At 35.8% G+C, this 19,842-nt stretch overlaps 1 protein-coding gene across 1 annotated transcript in view; it reads left to right on the top strand.

Annotated features, from left to right (window-relative positions):
- The window catches only part of NKAIN2 (sodium/potassium transporting ATPase interacting 2), a 986,696-nt gene that overhangs the window by 530,313 nt on the left and 436,541 nt on the right, over window positions 1-19,842 (top strand). The window contains exon 3 of the mRNA XM_004587217.4: window positions 15,320-15,400. Within this exon, the coding sequence (XP_004587274.1) occupies window positions 15,320-15,400 (81 nt within the window). The remainder of the gene's footprint in view (window positions 1-15,319; window positions 15,401-19,842) is intronic.

The raw sequence follows: 19,842 nt of genomic DNA, 5'->3' as shown, positions 1-19,842 counted from the left end.
TTTTAAAGATTAGACCTTATGATAAGTAGTACATATCACTTTCCAAAACCAGCCATAAGGTTGGTAGGACTGAATTGACTGTTTCCACAGTAAAACAGAAGGAAGTTGAAATTCATGGAAAAGTCAGTCAGTTCTGCCTTTTCACTGGCAAATCTGGTCTCTCTGGTTTGTGATAAAATGCTTGAAGGGAATGATAAAGCACTAAGTGTTGACCCATAGAATCTTACCCTAGTTGGTAGACAATTATCCATGCAAAATCACTTAGTCTTTATGAGTACATTGGTAGGATTGACAACCAGGTCAGTTTTGTCCTGGCATCAAGGGACAAAAAAAGATCACCAGTGTGCTCAAAATACAATCACAAAGAGAGAAAGGAAATCAAGATGGAGTCACTGAAGTCAACCCTCAGAAAAGTTAAAAAAAGCAAAGACGTTGTTTAGGGAGGGTTCTTATACATGGTTGCAAGATTTGTTAAGCAGTTCTATAAAGTAATCTGAATTTCTTTACAATTTATCAAGGAAAAAGTTAACTGAGGACATGGACCCACTGGCTTATGAAATCTCTAAGCATTTTATATATAAAAGAATTTCTAGAAACCCTGGCACATATAATGGATAATAGGATGGCTTAGAATATTTCCTTGCCTCGAAAGGAAACATTGATGTAGTCCCACATGACTGCTTTAACATATCCTCTATGTACATGTTAGTAACTCTAGATTAGTTAAAATTCATGGCAGTCACGTTTTATAAGCTGTAATCCAGCTGAGGGAGATCCAGTCACAGCTCATTGCAAATAAACTTACAGGATAAGAATCATAGTTATAGTCAACCCTGCCCTCTCTGCTCTCCATCCTGGATCTAATCATATTCCTATTCCTGGTCTTTGCATATGTACCCTAAACTGCCATATTTCATTTCCTCTATTAGAATCAGTCATGCCTCAGATGGTCATGGCAAGTGCAACTTGAATGCAGGCTGCATTGTCCAGAGAGGCCACTTCTATGCCTCAAGTAAATCCCCTTCCCAGTTTGAAATAGCCAGAGCAGTTGTTTATACTTCTCACTAACACCAACTAGGGTCACCTCTTCAGACAAGGGATTCATAGAGACATGAGGTGACAGATTCTTAAAATATGCAGGTGGAGAGAGACAAGGGTACTGGAGGGAAAAACATGACCACCATAATCATCAAACAAGTTCACATCAGCCCAAGGCCCTGATCTGAGCAGAGCTGTCTTGGCATTCTATCAAAAGCCCTATGCAAAATGAGTCTTTCTCTCTGACCTCTGAGTGGCTTCAGTTTCACACATTAGCATATCTGTGCATAAAAGGTGATTCTAGCAGCTGCTCTTTGAGTAACCCTTATCCGATACTAGAAGTTTTCAACTTATAAAGTTTTCCATTTAAAAATCCCCTATACTCAACCTCTTCTTTGGCAGCTCCTTTTGTGACCCCCCAATGTTGATGGCAGCTTTCTCTTTCAGTTTCTCTTTTGTATAATAAACTTCCTTTGTGTGATTCATGATGAAAGGAAGGAAGAAGTGAAGCCTAGGAAGGATGCTTAGATAACTGCCTATATGTACCACAGCCTCAAAAAATTTAGTATTACTGGAGAATGGTCATTAACTAATGCTGTGACAACCTCAATCTGCACAGAAGAGCTCATGAAATGCATAAAGAGGAGAAGCTACCTTCCACAACAAGTCTTCACTCATGATAGAATGAACTTGTACTGGGAGTTGCCCAGTTCTATCTATGTCAATAAGAATGCCATGCAGGGGGCAGTACAATGGCTCAACCGGCTAATCCTCTACATCTACATACCACTATCCTATTTGGTCACTAGTTCATGTCCAGCCTCCTTCATTTTTCATCCAGTTCCCTGACTGTGGTCTGTGAAATTAGTAGAGCATGGTCCAAGTCTTTGGGATTCTGCACTTGTGTGGGAGATCCAGAAGAAGCTCCTGGCTCCTGACGTCAAATCAGCTCAAGTCCAGTTGATGTGATCATTTGGAGAAATAAACCAGTGAATGGGAGATCTTTCTTGCCATCTCTCATTCTCTGTGTAAATCTGCCTTTCCAATGAAAATGAGTAAATCTGAAAAAAAAATGCCAGGCAGGCCTCAGTATTTAGAAACTGTTGCCTTATTCTAATGTTGTATGGCCGCACGGCAAATCGCATGATCAAACCAAGCCTTGTGTATGCAGCAGGTTTTAGGAGCAAAAGAAAGTTGTCTGGCTATATACTGAAGACGCAATGACAAATCTGTGTGGCAGCTAGTGTTTTCCAAAATTGTTCCATGGGTAATTCATTCCTCAAGTAAAGAAATAGCTGAATATAAAGGGCTGCCATTGTTCTGATGTGATACAAAACACTATAGGCCATCTCCAGTCTCTCTCCATTACTGCTGATGAGAATGTACAAGTGATGTTCCTGCCTCTAAACATTATGTCACTGCCATAGCTAATCAATTATCAAATTGGTGTAGATGACTTACTCCTACCTAACCTTCAGGCTGTGGCCCTTGTTGCTGATCCTGATTGCATCATCATGTGTTTATGGAAGAGATTGGCAAATGCGGATGAAAATAGATAACACCAATTCAGAGTAGTCACTGACATCAGGTTTTCCCCACTGTGGCAGCAGAAGTCAGAAACATCTTAAATATTATAAGGGAAGTTGATGAGAGAGGCTTCTCTGACATGATTACAGATGACACTGAAGGACACTTAAATTAGATAGAGAAACTTTTTCTATAAAGCAAGTCAAAGTCTGCTAAAATCTTCATCAGATGATTGCACTGGCAAGGATAATTCAGAAGACAAAGGAAGCAGAGCCATAAGTTGGACATTTTAAAACTCATTCAACAGCTTTTAAACAAACACAAATGTTAAAAGGATGTGACCCATGAGTGTAGTGGTTCATTGGAATAAAATCTTCATGTGACATGAGAGAGAACAACATGCTGGCAGCCTCCAAAAACATTTCACTTGATAACACAAAGAAAAAGAAGAAATAGCCTCCTGTAACAATGTATCTAATAAAGTATCTGCTACCATGAGTCTGTGTTTCAAGATCCCCAGCCCTTGACCTCCACAGATCCTGAGGTTAATATTGCTAAATCTTCTTCAGAGCAGTGGTGTGTGCTGTCAGTATCTGAATCTTCTGACCCAGATGGACCTTCTGACATCCTGTTGGATTAGCTTGGTATCTCATACCTTACCTGCCGAGCCACTCATTCTTTTCAGAAAACCACACTAACACTGCATATATCACAAAGCAGTCACTATTGTTATCAGTCTCATATGAAAGATATAACAAAGAATTTGAATTTTGGTGCATGTTAACACACTCTTTCAGGTCACTATGCAGAAAAAAAATCAATCCATGTTGAAACAGAGGAACTATATCATTTTTGCTAGTATGTACTACATATTTAAGGTTGTAATGATGGATAATGTGCTGAACATGGAGACAATTTTGTTATTCCCTCAACAATGCTGGTTGTCAATTTTCTATAGCATTTGTATTATATTGGTATTATAACCAAGTTATAGAGCAGTCATGCATCTCATACTGACAGTTCAAACAATGATAGCCTACATTTGCAATGGTGAGTAGTCCCTTATAATTTTGTCACTTAGTGATATCATAGCTATTGTAGATGAAACTATTGGTTCCTGACTTCTGCCTAATCCAGTCCTGGCTGTTATAGCCATTAGTAGGTGAACTAAAAGACCTAACAATTTAAATATCTTATACAATAAGAAAGTTATATAGTTGGATAAAAATACTAATGTTTTAGAAAGTGGTAAAAGTTCTGCAATTCTTAAAATGCCTATGCAGTTATAAAATTGCAGAGAGGTTTCATCATGTAATAGCAACATTGGTGGAAAATGAAAAGGTTGAAATCTGTCTTCTAGAATCTGCGTAATGATCCTTGATTAGCATTGGTTTTCTAACAGGTGATATAACACTGGATTTTGATCAAAGAAGAATAAGAGAACCTTCAACTCTGGATAAACAACAAATTATATACTACTGTATTTTTATGTAGATGTTGTTCCTGTGATATGAGATCTGAAAGGAGTGTTTGTGAATTATAACACAAGCTTTCAACAAAGTAGACTGTCATTCATCATAAAATAATCAACAATTAAGAAATGACTTGCTTTGCTTTGGCCACTTTTTCTTTTTTATCAAAGCAATATACAAGGCAATAATGAAAATGCCGAAACCAATAAAATAATACTATTATTTGAGAGGAGAAAACTAACCTAAATCATAAATGACTTTGACCAAAAGATGAACTTACTTTTACCATTTTGACTATGATTATTTGTCTTATGAGTACACATGTGTACTACTATTCAAACATCTTCAGTGTCAACACTAAAAGACCTAGTCATTCATATTTTTAACCAGTTACTTGCTTAAAGGGACTGTTTGAAAAACAATATTTGTCGGGCCCAACACGGTGGCCTAGCAGCTAAAGTACTTGCTTTGAACACACCGGGATCCCATATGGGCGCCGGTTCTAATCCCAGCAGCTCCACTTCCCATCCAGCTCCCTGCTTGTGGCCTCGGAAAGCAGTCAAGGACCCTGCACACATGTGGGAGACCCAGAGTAAGTTCTAGGCTCCTGGCTTCGGATTGGCGTAGCACTGGCCATTGCAGTCACATGGGGAGTGAATCATCGGACGGAAGATCTTCCTCTCTGTCTCTCTTCCTCTTTGTATATCTGACTTTGCAATAAAAATAAAGTAAATCTTTAAAAAGATAGAAAAACAACATTTGTCAATTCAGTGTTCCTTAGGAATGTTCTCTCACCATTCACTAAAACTATGGCATTATTCCATTTATATTAGCTGCTTGATTTTAGTAATACTGGTGGAATGATAACAGCATTGCATCATAGTAGAAATAATCACACTTGAAAGCATTTCTATAGGTACCATTCAATGATAAATATAAATCATATAAGGATAATAACAGATATAACCTATGATGTTTCTCAGTTTCATTTTGTTATAGTTACTTGTATCTACATAGTACTTAGTGAGTACCAACTGAAGGCCCACCACAGTTAGCACTTAGAATGTAAGCAGTTGGGATTGGCATTGTGAGAATGCATGTTAAGCTGCCACCTGCAGGGCCCGGCATGCCATGTGGGTGCTGGTTTGAGTTCTAGATTCTCAACTTCACATCCAACTCCATGCTAGTGCACCTGGGAAAACATCAGAGGATGACCCAAGTGATTGGACAGCTACACCCATGCGGGAGACCTTGAGGAAATCTTGGTTGCAGGCTTTGGTCTGATCCAGTCCTGGCTAATGCAGCCATTTGTGGAGTGAACCAAGAAAAGGAAAACCTTTCTCCCTCTCTCCCTGTTTCTATCACTATGTTGTTCTAAAATGAAAAGTTGATAATTTATTGTTAAAAAAGAGATTATAAGTGCATAAAAAGCATAAATTCAAATAAATCTTTTTAAAGAATAAATTTAAATATCTATTTCAATTAATACTGGTTTCTATAATTTGATATTTTAAAGGCAACTCCATTTTCCCTGAAATTGATTTTACAGTCGCTGGTAACATATGAAATGTAGAAAAATTAATTAATCAAAAGTAATACCATCCTTTTCCAGTTTTTTTAAAAAGATTTATTTATTTTTATTGCAAAATCAGATATACAGAGAGGAGGAGAGACAGAAAGATCTTCCATCCGCTAATTCACTCCCCACGTGACTGAGCTGAGCTGAGCTGAAGGCAAAAGCCAGGAACTTTTTCCAGGTCTCCTTGGGGATACAGGGTTCCAAGGCTTTGGGCCATCCTTGACTTCCTTCCCAGACCACAAACACGGAGCTGGATGGGTAGTGAGGTCACCGGGATTAGAAGTGGTGTCCATTTGAGATTCCAGCATGTTCAAAGCGAGGACTACCACGCAGGGCCTGTTTTCCAGTTTTTTGTTTGTTTGTTTGTTATTTAGAAAATATAAGACCTTATTTTTCTGAAATGAGTTTAAACTAATATTTATTATATTTTTGAAAACCAGAGATACCATATTAAGATTCAAATATTTTGTGCATTGGTAAATAGACTTTAAAATTTTTAAATATCAATTTAATTTTCCATATCTTTATTGGAGAGAGATGTGTTGATACATTGATAGCTAACTAAAGTCTTACCTGTTATTTTTAAATAAAATATTTGTCAGTGCCTTAGTCTTTATATTGTGTTAGTGTATCTTGCTAATTGTTATATGATCAGCTATATATCAACAACTGGTCTTTTTTACAATATTTGAATTGTCATCTTTGATACTATAAATAAGTATTATCTTTTTTAATTTATTATTTATTATTTTTAATTCATTAATTACATTGTATTATGTGACACAGTTTCATAGGTACTTGGGTTCTCCCCACCCCTCCCCAAACCCTCCCACCATGGTGGATTCCTCCACCTTGTTGCATAACCACAGCTCAAGTTCAGTTGAGATTCCCCCATTGCAAGCGTATACCAAACATAGAGTCCAGCATCTTATTGTCCAGTCAAGTTCAATGGCTTCTTAGGTATACCCTTTCTGGTCTGAAGACAGAGCCAGCAGAGTATCATCCCAGTCAATTGAAAGCTCCAACATACCATCAGCAAAAATTTACATCATTATGGAATTAATTGACATAGTAATGAGTAACCAATATGTTAAAAGTAAATGCGAGTTCCCAGCCACCTTCTGTGACCACCTCACCTATACTTCAATTTAGTTTATACACAACATATAACATTCAAAACATAACATGTTATACATAACATCATATCTTAAATTAAGGCAAACATGTGGTATTTAACCTTTTGTGATTGGCTCATTTCCCTTAGCATTATGGTTTCCAGTTGGGCCCATTTGGCCACAAAGAACTGCATTTTGTTTTTTTTAATAGCTGAGTAGTATTCCATGGAGTAGATGTACCATAGCTTTCTTATCCAATCCTCTGTTGATGGGCATTTTGGTTGCTTCCATGTTTTTGCAATTACTGATTGTGCTGCTATGAACATAGGAGTGCATGTTGGTTTCTCATAAAACAAGTGTTCTGGATATATTCCTAGGAGTGCTGTTGCTGGATCATACGGTATGTTGAATTTGAGTTGTTTGAATATTCTCCATACTGATTTCCATAGAGGCTGTACCAGCCTGCAGCCCCACCAGCAGTGGAGTAGGGATCCCTTTTCCCCGCAACCTCGCCAACAAGTGTTGTTGGTGCTTTTATTCATGTGGGCCAGTCTTACTGGCGTTAGGTGGTACCTCATTGATGTTTTAATTTGGATTTCCCTTATTGCCAGGGAACTTGAGCATTTTTTCATATGTTTATTTGCCATTTGGGATTGTTCCTTTGTGAAGTGTTTGCCCATTTCCCGTGCCCATTTCTTGAGCGGCTTGTTTGTTTTGACATTTTGGTTGTTTTGTAGCTCTTTGTATATTCTGGAGATCAGCCCTCTATCACCTATGTCGTGTGCGAAGATCTTCTCCCATTCTGTGGGTTGCCTTTTTACTTTGTTGATTGTTTCTCTAGCTGTACAGAAGCTTCTTAGTTTGATGAGGTCCCAATTGTTTATTTTGGTCTCGATTTCTACTGCATTTGGAGTCTTTTTTAGGAAGTGAGGGCCTACCCCTAAGTGTTGCAGTGTGTTTACAACATTTTCTTCCAAAAGTTTGAAGGTTTCTGGATGTAGGTTTAGATCTGTTATCCATTTAGATCTGATCTTAGTGTATGGTGAGAGATGTGGATCTATTTTTTTGTTTCTGCAGGCTATTAACCAGTTGTCCCAACAGCATTTATTGAACAGACCTTCCCATTTGCCTGGATTGTCGCTTGTCTTTTTGTCAAAGATTATTTGGCTGTACCTGTGTGGGTTCCCTTCTGGTGTTTCTATTCTGCTCCATTGATCTTCCTCTCTATCTTTGTGCCAGTACCACGCTGTTTTGATAACCACTGCCCTATAGTATGTCCAGAGGTCCCTAATTCAATTTTATGGCTGAGCTACAAATTCAATATGAAATTTTTGAGGATTCAGGCATTTTGTGTGAATTAATAGCTTTAATTATTTAGTTGAAAATCAAGTGGAGTCAGTCTATTTACTCACCTGATATTTCAGACAACATCTTATACATTATGCAGTTTAATTTCTATCTCATCATAGGTAACACCTGAAAGTTTCTATTTGAAACATAAAATAGAAGATTTTTTTTCCATGAAAACAATAATGATGTACCAGAATTGGTTTTGTAGCAGAAAACTACAAGTCAAGTAATACATAGTAATATGATACTTTGTTATCTTGTTAGGTTATATCTCTTGGGCAGAACATCATTTCCAATTTTGTTCTAACTGGAAAATCGTCATTTATGTGACATTTGCTCACTACAGTGACTAGAAAGAAGTTAGTATAGATCTGTATATACCTAAATAATTCAGGTGAGTAACTTTAAGAATAGGATGAACAATAGGGCTTATTGACAAAACTCATTTTGAGCCCAAGTTGCAAAGGATTGTAAAAAATCTTTGTAGGCCAAATCTAATTGGAAGATCTTTAACTTAGATAAATGATGGCTACTAAAATGTGAGAAACAAGTACAAAAATTAAAATGGACTACTAAGGGAATATAATGAGTAATGGGCATAAGACATTTAACCTGAGAAAATTAGTGAACAAAGTTAAACAAGATTAAGTCAGGTATAACTTTGCCTTTCGATGATGTTGCCATTTCAAGTATCAACATCTGTGTTTCTGTGCTTAGGACTAAATGGATAATAGTAACTTATGAAGTACCATTACTATGTTCCTCCTCTGGATTGATTTGGTTAAAAATGATTTAAAAGGTGTGCAGTAGTATAATCACTAAGTATTGGAGAAGATTGGGGAAGGCAGAGAGTCATAAACAAATGATAGAAGCAGCTGATAAAGACAAGATTGAACACTTTCCCAGAATGATAGCAATTCCAGCAGCTACTCAAGCACCATGTGACCTTCAAAATGGTTACAGAAATCAGGTAAGGGATTATAATTCATGATTTTAGTAACTCTTTAAAAAAGATGGATTGAAGGAAACAGGAAGGAAGGGGTTGCTCACCTAATTCTTCCCTAACTCCACGCAACACTGCCTGGACAGACACTTCACCTTCTGCTCGGCACAGGGAGAGTGAATTATGTTCACATCTTAGATTGAAACCCAGTACCACAACCATGAAGACAAAAGCCATGCTTGGCAGCACTCCACAACCATTGTTCCACACCTGTACCCCAGATTGAGAACTTGGGTCTTCATTAGTCAGTCTAAGGGAGTTCTTAAAACCTCCAACAGAGAATGGAGCAAGACTCCAGCCTTAGAAGGAGCAGGACAGGAAGGAGAAGTTAGGGATTTACTTTACAGTTCAGAGGTCACCATGGGTGAGATCCCACACCTGATCAAGCATAAGAACCTCTATATATATACTGTTCATCTTGCTCGGGGAATGGCCCCAAGTTAGTGTCTGGACATCCCAGACCATTGAGATATGAGCTATGATGGAGTGAACTTGTTTGAACATGTGTTACTGTCATGTGTTCCCTATTACTCTTCCCTTAAGTGCCATGCATCTTTATGACTGTAGTATCTGTTGATTGTGTAAAACCCGATTATGGCTCAGAATGGTGGGTGCCATTTGGTGGCCAAGCAGTTACTTTTGTCACCCCTCCACAATTTTGTGTAGCAAGAAGCATGGTGTCTTTACTAGAACCCAGTGCCAAGAGAGATAAATCACATATTGGACAAATACTATTTGCCTCCACCTCTAAGCAGTGGCTAAAGCCAAACTGCAGTCTCACTGTAGCACTATGCAAACATCCATGGTATGGTGAGATATACTTGTTTCAGGCTGTAGCATCCTGAATCCTACTGGAGCCCAGCATATTCCCCTGAATGATAAGGTCTCATGACCGTGAGACCCAGGTGTGTCCCAGAATATTATCTCCCAAGGTGGCCAATTGGCTGCTTCCCTAACCCTTTCCCATCCTTTGACAAATAGCAAGCAACACAGGATTGGGTTTCAGAATTTATTGTTATATTACACATAAGTAAGAACTTCTGGTGTTCTGTGCATATAAAAGGTAAATAGTTATAAAAATAATATGGTATATATTTCACTAAAAATTAAAATAGAAAGGATTTTAATGATTCACCATAGAGAAATGTTAAATATTTGAGGAGAAAGAGATCTTCATATGACTAAATTTGTGCCCAATGTACACATTTACAAAGACTCACAGGTATTTCACAAATATGTCTAATTATTATACATCAGCTTAGAATATAAAGGTATATAAGGAAAGACACAAAACATATTAAAGTGGGCCATTTTGGCATAGTGGGTTAGGTCACTGCAAAACTGACATCCTCCATATGAACATCAGTTCAAATGCTTGCTACTCTATTTCTGATCAGTCTCCCCTCAAGTGTGCCTGGCAGATACGCTAGGGAAATTGGGTCTATATGTGTGCAGAAGTAAGAAGCATGATCTTTATCTTATAAAAATCAACTCTAAATGGTACAAGAATTTAAATCTATGACTTGATATGATCATATTGATAGCAGAAAATATCAGGAAACTGAAAGATACTGGTATGTGTAAAGGCTTCTTGGAAATGACTCCAGAAATAAAATAAAAATTAAAAACAAATCAGTTTTGTAATGCTAAGAAGATTCTGCTCTGCAAAGAAACTGTCAGCTAGTTGAAGAGGCAACAAACTCAATGTAAGATACATTTGGAAATTATACAACAGATAGTGGATGGATATCCAGGTTTTATTAAGAGATCAAGAAACTCAACAAAGAATCCAGCAAAATGTAACAAACAGGCAATTTTCAGACTGAGACACAAGTGACCAACATTAAAATGAAAAAAAAATGCTTAGAATCATTATATATCATGGATATAAATTAGAAACCACAATGTGGTTTCACCTCACCCCAATTAGAATGGTAGTCATCTGAAAGTTAAAAAACAATTAATGGTGATGAGGATATGGGGGAAAAGGTACCTTAATCCACTCTTGGTGGAAATGTAAACTAGTATAACCATTATGGTGTACATTTTGGAGATTCCTTAGACGTATTAATGTAGATCATCCATATGATCCAGTCACCCACTCCTAGATTAACCAGAATCAAATGAAATCAGCATATGAGAAAATTGTTGGTACCCTTGTGTTTACTGCAGCTCAGTTCACAATAGCTGAGTGATGGAATAAACCCAGATATCCATCAACAGATTAAGTGGTACATATACTCCATGGAGTATTATTCAACCATAAAAAGAATTAAATCCTATCTTTTGTAACAAAAAGGATACAACTGGAAACCATAATGTTGAGTGAGATTGACATTTTGAGATTTTATTTATCATTTATATCCATTGTCTATCCACTTGCAGAATGCTAGGTTGTTTTCTTAATTGCTATTTGTTAAATTATAGTAATAATGGAGCGTTAAGCTTCTAATTTTGAAGTGAACTGAAACTGCTCATTGTAATTTTTTAAAAAGAGCAAATGAGGGATGAGAGTGGGGAACAAGTCCCAGTGAGAGGGCAGGATGGGAAACATAATTATACTCCTAAATCTGTATCTGAGATATGTGAAATTTGTTCAGTTTGTATGAATAAGTCAAAAAAAGAAAGCAACAGAAGATGGCACAAATTCTCCTGCCACTGTTACCCATGTGGGCAATCTGTTTGGATTCTAGACTTCTGCCTTTCTCCCTGGCCACTGCAGGCATGTGGGGTGTAAATCAAGGATTGAAGTTTCCTTCTCTGTCCCTCTCTATTTGTAGCTCTTGTTCAAATGACTCATATATGTTTATATATACATATGTAGATATATATGTATAAATATATATACATAATATATAAATGCTTACATGTATGTCATTCTAATTTTATTATAAGGAAGAATATGTTACAACAAAAAACATGTTGAATGCAGTTCAATTAAATGAAAGAATATATTAGACACATTAATGTGGAAAGTATATTTTAATAATCAAAGATACAAAACTTTTGATATTATTGCTGTATTATTTTAATTAGGGGTTTACAATTACAATGAGATAACAATAGGCGGTGGTACACCTAAGTATCTGAACTTTCAAATACTTCTTCATTTTGCTCTCATGTAATTCATACAAGTGTGCTAATATGGAATGTGCTAACATCTGTCTCATATTTGAAGAAATTGGTGTGTAATGAGTCCATCTGCCTTGAATGCAGGTATGAAGCTCTCAAGTGACAGAACCAGGTAGTATGCCCTGAGTTCTTAATCTCCATTTGCCGTGTGTGACACACTGTCTTATCTTTCTATAAGGCTATTAATTTTAGTGATTAAAACATAAGGCTTTAGCTTGAATTTTAAAAGCAAAGTCACTATACTTTACTTTTAAGCAAGGGCAAAAATATAAGTCACTAACTTGATAAATCCTAAATTAGTTTGAGTGAAGATTCAAGATATTATTATTGTATATTTAAAGCATGTAGTCTGAGTAGAGCCATGCCACAGATACCACACAGAGAAAGATACTATTCTTAGCATTTCATGAGCTTTAAAGATAATTTCAGTTATTAAGGAGAAAAGGTACAATAATGACATGCTTTAAGGCCATATCAAGCGGAATGCCTACCAGTGATAAATTGGCTGAAATATTTGATATGTGTAATACCATGTCTTTCCTTAATTCTTGCTAGGCATTTTATTGCTCTGTTACTTTTGTATTTGATAATTAGTGTTTGTGTAACACTCTCTTCTGCATCAGATAGCGATGATCATAAATACCCTTATTAACCTGGACTTAGACATTTTTCCCTACCTTCCTACCTCTCTGCCTATCTTTGTCTACGTCTCTACTTACCCCTTCTCTACCTAGCTCTCTACTTGTCTACACCTCTATTTCTGTTTCTACCCCTGCCTGCCCCCTGTCCCCTTTTCTGTTTCCCTGTTACCAAGTGATTGAAACCTATCCCTTGTTTTCTCATAATCTTGAAGGTAGGACCTGGCAAATATATTCTGATCTGTGAAGCAAGAAAATATGTGTATAAATCTATCAACACTGAATTTATATTTATCAATGCTGAATAATAAATTCCTGTTTAGATCACTGGCTAACTCAAAGTTCCTCATTTCCAGTAGCCTGCTCATCTGCCTGGTCCTGTCTTCATTTCTTCCCTCACCTTATATAGTTTCTTCCTCTATTCTGTAATCAGTAATGTGAAAATTGAGCAGTTAGATGAGTTCATCAACTTTGCAAAACAATTGACTCACCATTTACTGTTACATAAACTTTTCATGTAGGACTCTCATTCCTCTCACCATGTAAATGGGACTACTGCTTAAATATCTAGGTCCAGAAGAAACGAATGTATGCTTCATCTGAAAAGAATTTCTCCATGCTGCTTCTCACTAACTCACTGGTTTCCAACGTAGTTTCTGGATGCTTATTTTGTACGAAGTATTAAATTAATAATATAAGGTTGTAAACAACAAAAATACTTTTTCTCCAATTGTACATTGGAGTATATTTCTACAATTGTACACCGAAGAAAGGATGCAAAAAAGAGGTGTTTGGAATGAAATGATGGTAAGCAGCATATATTGGAGCACTGACTTTGTTTCTATCAGTTTGGACTTGATATCACTCAGAAAGTGATATTTGAATTATCTTTGATGAAAAGTATTGATAGGCATATCTGGAAGAAACAAAAATATTCAATGATAAATGAAAGATGCACAAAATCCACAAGAGTGGAAAATAACTGTGCTTGTACATGGAGCATCAGGTAATCAATGCCTGCTCCCGAGAGACTCAAGAGATAAACTGAATGAAATGTCTTTCAAAAGGTAAATATGGAATAAAATCATGGATATTCTTGAATAGTACAATAAAAACTTGAAACTCACTGTTTAAAAAGTATGGGAATCATTGAGTTATTTAGCAGGGAGGGATACTTTATCTTTTTGTCCATTTTATTTTAAATTCACATTTGCTGTTTCTTTGTTCACAGTACCCTCCCCACATAAATCTCTCAACTTGCCACACTTTCATCTAGGTGTTTGTAAATTTGATTTATGATTTCTGAATGTTGCTCCATCTGTTTTGTTAAACTTTTTATTCCTTTTTTCTTTATAATTATGGTGTGCATGTTTTATGATTCTTTTATAAAAATCATAACTTTGTAAAAATCGATCTTGACTTGAGTTTAGGGAAAATTTAAATTGGTCTCTGGATCTTCACTATCTTCTAGAATGTTGCCTTCTTGGTGCTCAGAAAATTTTGCTGATTGATCAGAAGCATGTCTTGGCAAGAAAAATGTGATTATTGAAGAAGATATACTAGGTAGAAAAGATGTTTAAAATTAAAGCTACATGAGAGATAGTGAGACAAAAAAAAATTAGGAGTTACCAAAGAATTGAAAAAGAGATATCAAAGAGAAAAAAACCTGATTAAATGTGACAAGGGCTTGAGAGCGGATTTGAAGATAGCCCTTGGTAACTTAGAAAAAGTTTTGATATTATTTCTGTATGAAGAATTTTCAGGCCTAGTGCAATAGCCTACTGGCTAAATCCTCACCTTGCATCTGTTCGGATCCCAGTTCGTCTCTGGTTCATGTCACTGCTGCTCCACTTCCCATCCTGCTCCGTGCATGTGGCCTGGAAAAGCAGTAGGCAATGTCCCAAAGCCCTGGGACCCTGTACCCACACGGGAGACCTGGAAGAATCTCCTGGCTCTGGCTTCAGATCAGCCCCAGTTCCAGCTGTTGGGCAACCGAAGGAGTGAACCAGTAGATGGAAGATCTTTCTCTCTAACTCTTTGTTTCTGTATATCTGCCTTATAATAATAAAAAAAAATCTTTAAGGAAATAAAAAATGGAGAAGATTCACTGGGCAAAGACATAAGTTTTCTTTTGAATATATATGGTACATTTATTGAGCCATTTGATTTTTTTAGATGTTTAGACACCATAATCATTCCACGTGAAAGTAGAAATGCAGCTTACGATTTATCCTGTCTTAAAGCCTAGAAACTATCCTTAAAATGTTTGAATATTAGGACCAAAACCTGGGAATGATTGAACAAAGAAATAAATGTCTGTATGATTTAATTCATCAGAAAGATGCAGTATGTAATATTTCTCACTAGTCTAAAAGTTTAGGTTTTCAAGAGTTCAAATGCTTTTTGAATCTTGCTGCACTGATTTCAGAATAATCACATGTTATTTCTCTCTTGTTTCTCTGCAGTATGCTGTCTGGCTAGTCCTCTGGGTTACGTGGAATGTGTTTGTTATCTGCTTCTATTTGGAGGCCGGGGACCTCTCAAAGGTAATTTACCAATGATTTACCCGAGTCATCAGTAGCATGCTAACATATCTTTGTAAGCAAGCCAGAATCTTACCCTGATCATGTTGCTTAGATGTACCTTGCAGAAGGGTAAATTGAGTGGTGTCCTGAATTATAATATGCATTTTTATCATTGAAGACATGTCAATTGTGTTATAAAATGTATAACTTAAAGCAAGACTAGTTTGAAAATTGATTATTTACATGGTGTTGATCTTCCCTGCCATTTAGCATTCATTAGTGAGAGACTGCTGATAAATATTTGGAAATATTTCAGAGATAACATCTTGGAAGAGTTGAAGAGACAGACATTGTGTATTTCTCCATTAAATATTTTCCTAGTTGAACCCAAATAACAGCGACATGATTCAATCAGTTGGTTTTATTTGAAAAAATAAGTGCCAGAGAAATATGACACAGAGAAATAGAGGAATGGTAAACAAATATTTTATTCTGAAGAAGCTTCATAAAAGACTTACAGTAATAGTTTTGTACACTGTTTTGTGTTGCTATTATGTTTTTAACATGAGTGATTTCATCGTTGAAGCAGAGTAGTGTTTAGATATCTAAAACTGCTTTTTTCTTCTACTGGAATGAAACTAATAAAAACTAAGTCAAATGAGGTAATCTATTCAAGGTAGTAGTAAGTATTGACTCTTGAGAGTTTCAATTTCTGTGTTTTCATATATGATACAATGGGAAAATTATTAAATTTTCTTTTTTTCTACTTCATTAGAACAGAATGTCCTGGCAAATTTGTTGACATTCTTAAAACAGAGATTACTGTACATGTTAAAAAGGCTGTAGTTCCTAGAAAAAAAATGATAAAAGAAAAAAAATCACTGGAATTTATTCATGCAGTCACATATTTTGTATGGAGGGATAAAGGGTGGAAGAGTGGTTAGAAATGTCTATAAGAGACATATATAGTATACAGTAACATAAAAAAGCTTAAAAAGCACTTTGATCATCCTCTTTATTAAAAACTATGATTTGTGGCTTTATGCCAATTAGAAATAGTATGGTTTTTGTTATTCAAAAGCGATAACCAAGTATATACAGTAAGGTGATATGAAAGAACAAAAGAACCAGAGATTCTGAGATATGTGTCTGTATGATCACATGTGAGACAAGTCCTCATTGTCATCTGGAAAATCCATTCTGGTGGATAGTGTTTGATATTCTTACAAGGGAAATGATCCTCCACACTCTTGGTAGCAAGCAGTCCTTTCAGGAAGGTGCTGTGACCAATGAAAGTAAGTTTTCATGTGGCGCTTGAAATGATGCGGGCAAAATTACTTTGCCTGCACGTGAGAAAAGCAGGCACACCTTCTCTAGGTCTTTAATTCCTCACCCAATTTATACATCTCTGCTTCTCTATAATCCACATTTTTCAAAGAAACTCCACACTGGAATGACTTTTAATGCTATTTTCAGTTTTAGATAATCACATTAAAAATTGTCAGACAGGTGTTCAGGCATTCTAGCTGAGCGAAATAATCCAGCAGATCACAGAGAGTGCTTGTTTAATAGGAAATAAAGAGAGAGGAAGAGAGGGGAGATTTCAACCAGACTGGTTGTACAAATGTTCTATAATTCTGCTCACTACTTCACATGATAACTATCAACATCAGATAAAGCTTGTGATTTCATGACCTTGGGTATGGGTGTTGAATCCACAGTGAGGTCACTTCTTAAACATTAGAGGTTAAGGGTGTTGCAATTCAAAGGAGTCAGAATTCTTACAAAGGACACTGGCAATGAGGCAGTTAATGTATTTCTTTTTCTTTTTATCTTATATACCAAGGCTAAGCTTGGCAGAACACATGAAAATGTAATATTTTCCTTTTAACAAGTAATCTAATGGAAAACAATAAAGGGCTACATTATATAGTTATCTGTACTGCATTTTTCTTTCCTTCCCTGCTCAGAGAGTTTGAGAAATGGGTTTTTATACTGTGTAACCCTTCAGTATTTGCAACTATTTCCCACTATGTAAATAAAACAGTGACAGAAGGAAATAATACTGGTTGAAAAAAATGTACAGTTGCATGAAAAATAGAAATCCTGAAACTCTTGATAATACTTAAAATTTAAATGCAAGCTACTGTTTTTCTCAACTCACTAAAGGTTGGAAAGTGTCTATCATGTAAGTGAGTGAGTTGCTTTGAAGCTCATGATGAAATATAGAAAATACAATGAAAGAAGCAAAAATCTGTGACGTGTATATGTGAAAGAAGAATGGTTATTTCTAGGAAACATTTTTCATAAATATGTGATTCTTTCACAGTGAATATTGGCAAGAAGTGAAAAAAACAGCGTGAAAATTTAGAACAAACTTGGTTAGCTGAGTTCAGATCTTTGTATTACCATTGCTCGCAATATATCTTCTACTTTTCCTGATGAACTACCTAAATTAATTTTTACAAGTGAAACAGACCACGGTCATCAGCTAAGGTGGTGCATATTTTCAGGGATGAAATGGTTTTTATAAAAATGAAGCATACAGTCATCCTATTGGAACTTCAGTACTTTGCACAATCTTCATAGTTAATATATGTTAAAATTGTGGCAATCCAACATTATTATTAAAATTTCAATTAATATATTTCAGTTATTATCCTCATGCTTCCATTAGTCAGAAGCATTGTATTATAAAGATATATCTGTTAAATTAAAAATGAGAATATAAAGTGATATATGCTATGATAGTAACAAATAAGCATACACAATAAATAATAATTATTTCTAAATTATTTTCTTCATTAGACATTAATGTAAAACTATGTATTTCCAACATAAAGTGTGTTATTTCCTGGACTAACATATTAATAGATATCTTGTTCAGGAAATCATTATGTAATTAGTCTAGTTCAAATTGTCTAATTATATTATAGCCAATTATACTTGAATATTAATTGTCATTGGCTATTTGGATTCGTAGTTTTGATAATTCCTCAGATAGTCTTTTATTTTGTTGTACTGTTTTTGACAGTTGTGATTCTCCTGTTTATATGTAAAATACAGGGAAATGATATTTAATTCAAACCACCAACTTAGTTATTTTGAAGAGAGGTTCTATTTGTATTTATTATAAATCTTAACATCAAAATATGTAGCACTTAGAAGGAAAGTGCATATAAAATATGGTAACTCACATATTTGTTTTTACCTGGGAAAATGAAATCTATGAAATATTTTTTCTGTGTAATAGGTATGGGAAAACTTTTAGTAGTCTTCTGATTATCCATAAAAACTTCTACTTTATTGGTTACAATAATTAATATATTACTTATGCAAATTTATATTCTAATCTTTCCTAAATATGACTATTTTTAGATGTCATTTTCTATTTGTGCTATACGGGGTGATATCACCGAATCATGTAACTATATTTAGAAAATAGAACAGTAGACTTGGATACCACACAAGAGAAATAGAGATTATTTTACTGTGACTATAACATGGTTTGTTATTATTTAGCCTCATGTGACTAGGGATGCAGGGACCTATTGCTCAGCTTTCATTACGTTACCAGGAAGTTATCTGAACATAAATAAAAATAATTCAATTATAGATAAACATATATCTGTTTAGTGAACACATTTGATAGTATTCACATTTGATGGAAACTTCTAGAAAGTTAGCACTGAAACCATTTTGATATTTGCTTTTAAAATTTATGGAAATTATTCTAGAACCATAATTGTTACTCAGTACCATATTCTAAAATGTCATGACACCGTCTGCAGTACCAGCACCTCATATGGGCACCAGTTTGTTTCCAGGATGCAATACTTCCAGTCTACTTCATTGCCTATGTGCATGGGGAAGCAGTGGATGAAGACACAAGGCCTTAGGCCTGTGCACAAATTTGAAAGTTCCCAAACAGCTGGATCCTAGGTTCAGTTTGTCATCCCCAGCTATTGCAGCTATTGTAGTGAATCTATGAATGGAAGATCTGTCTCTTTCTCTTGACCCTTCTTTTTTATGTAACTTTCCTTTCAAATAATTAAAAATCTTTAAACAAAAATGAAGAGTGGGACTTTGGTACAGCAATTAAGTCCCCACTTGGGATGTCCATAACCCTCATCAGATATTAGATTTGGGCCCTGGTGTCTATATTTTAGACTCAACTTCATGCTCATGAGCAGGTGATACTTCAAGTCTCTCCCACTACATGGGAAACCTGGATGATGCTTCAATATCCTGGTCCCAGCCACCAACTTGGGAGGCCTGGATGGAGTTGCAGGCTCTTGGCATTAGTTGGTCCCAGATCTGACTTTTGGAGCCATTTGGAGAGTGAATCAAGAAATAAAAAATTGGGCCAGGAGTGGTAGCCTAGTGGTTAAGGTCCTTGCCTTGCACATGCCAGGATCCCTTATGGGCACTGATTATAATTTCAGCAGCCCTGTTTCATGTCC

The sequence above is a fragment of the Ochotona princeps genome, chromosome 1 (genome assembly GCF_030435755.1).
Source record: "Ochotona princeps isolate mOchPri1 chromosome 1, mOchPri1.hap1, whole genome shotgun sequence".
Classification (NCBI taxonomy): domain Eukaryota; kingdom Metazoa; phylum Chordata; class Mammalia; order Lagomorpha; family Ochotonidae; genus Ochotona; species Ochotona princeps.
Note: the sequence above shows the minus strand (reverse complement) of the source record. Positions and strands in the feature narration are given on the sequence as shown.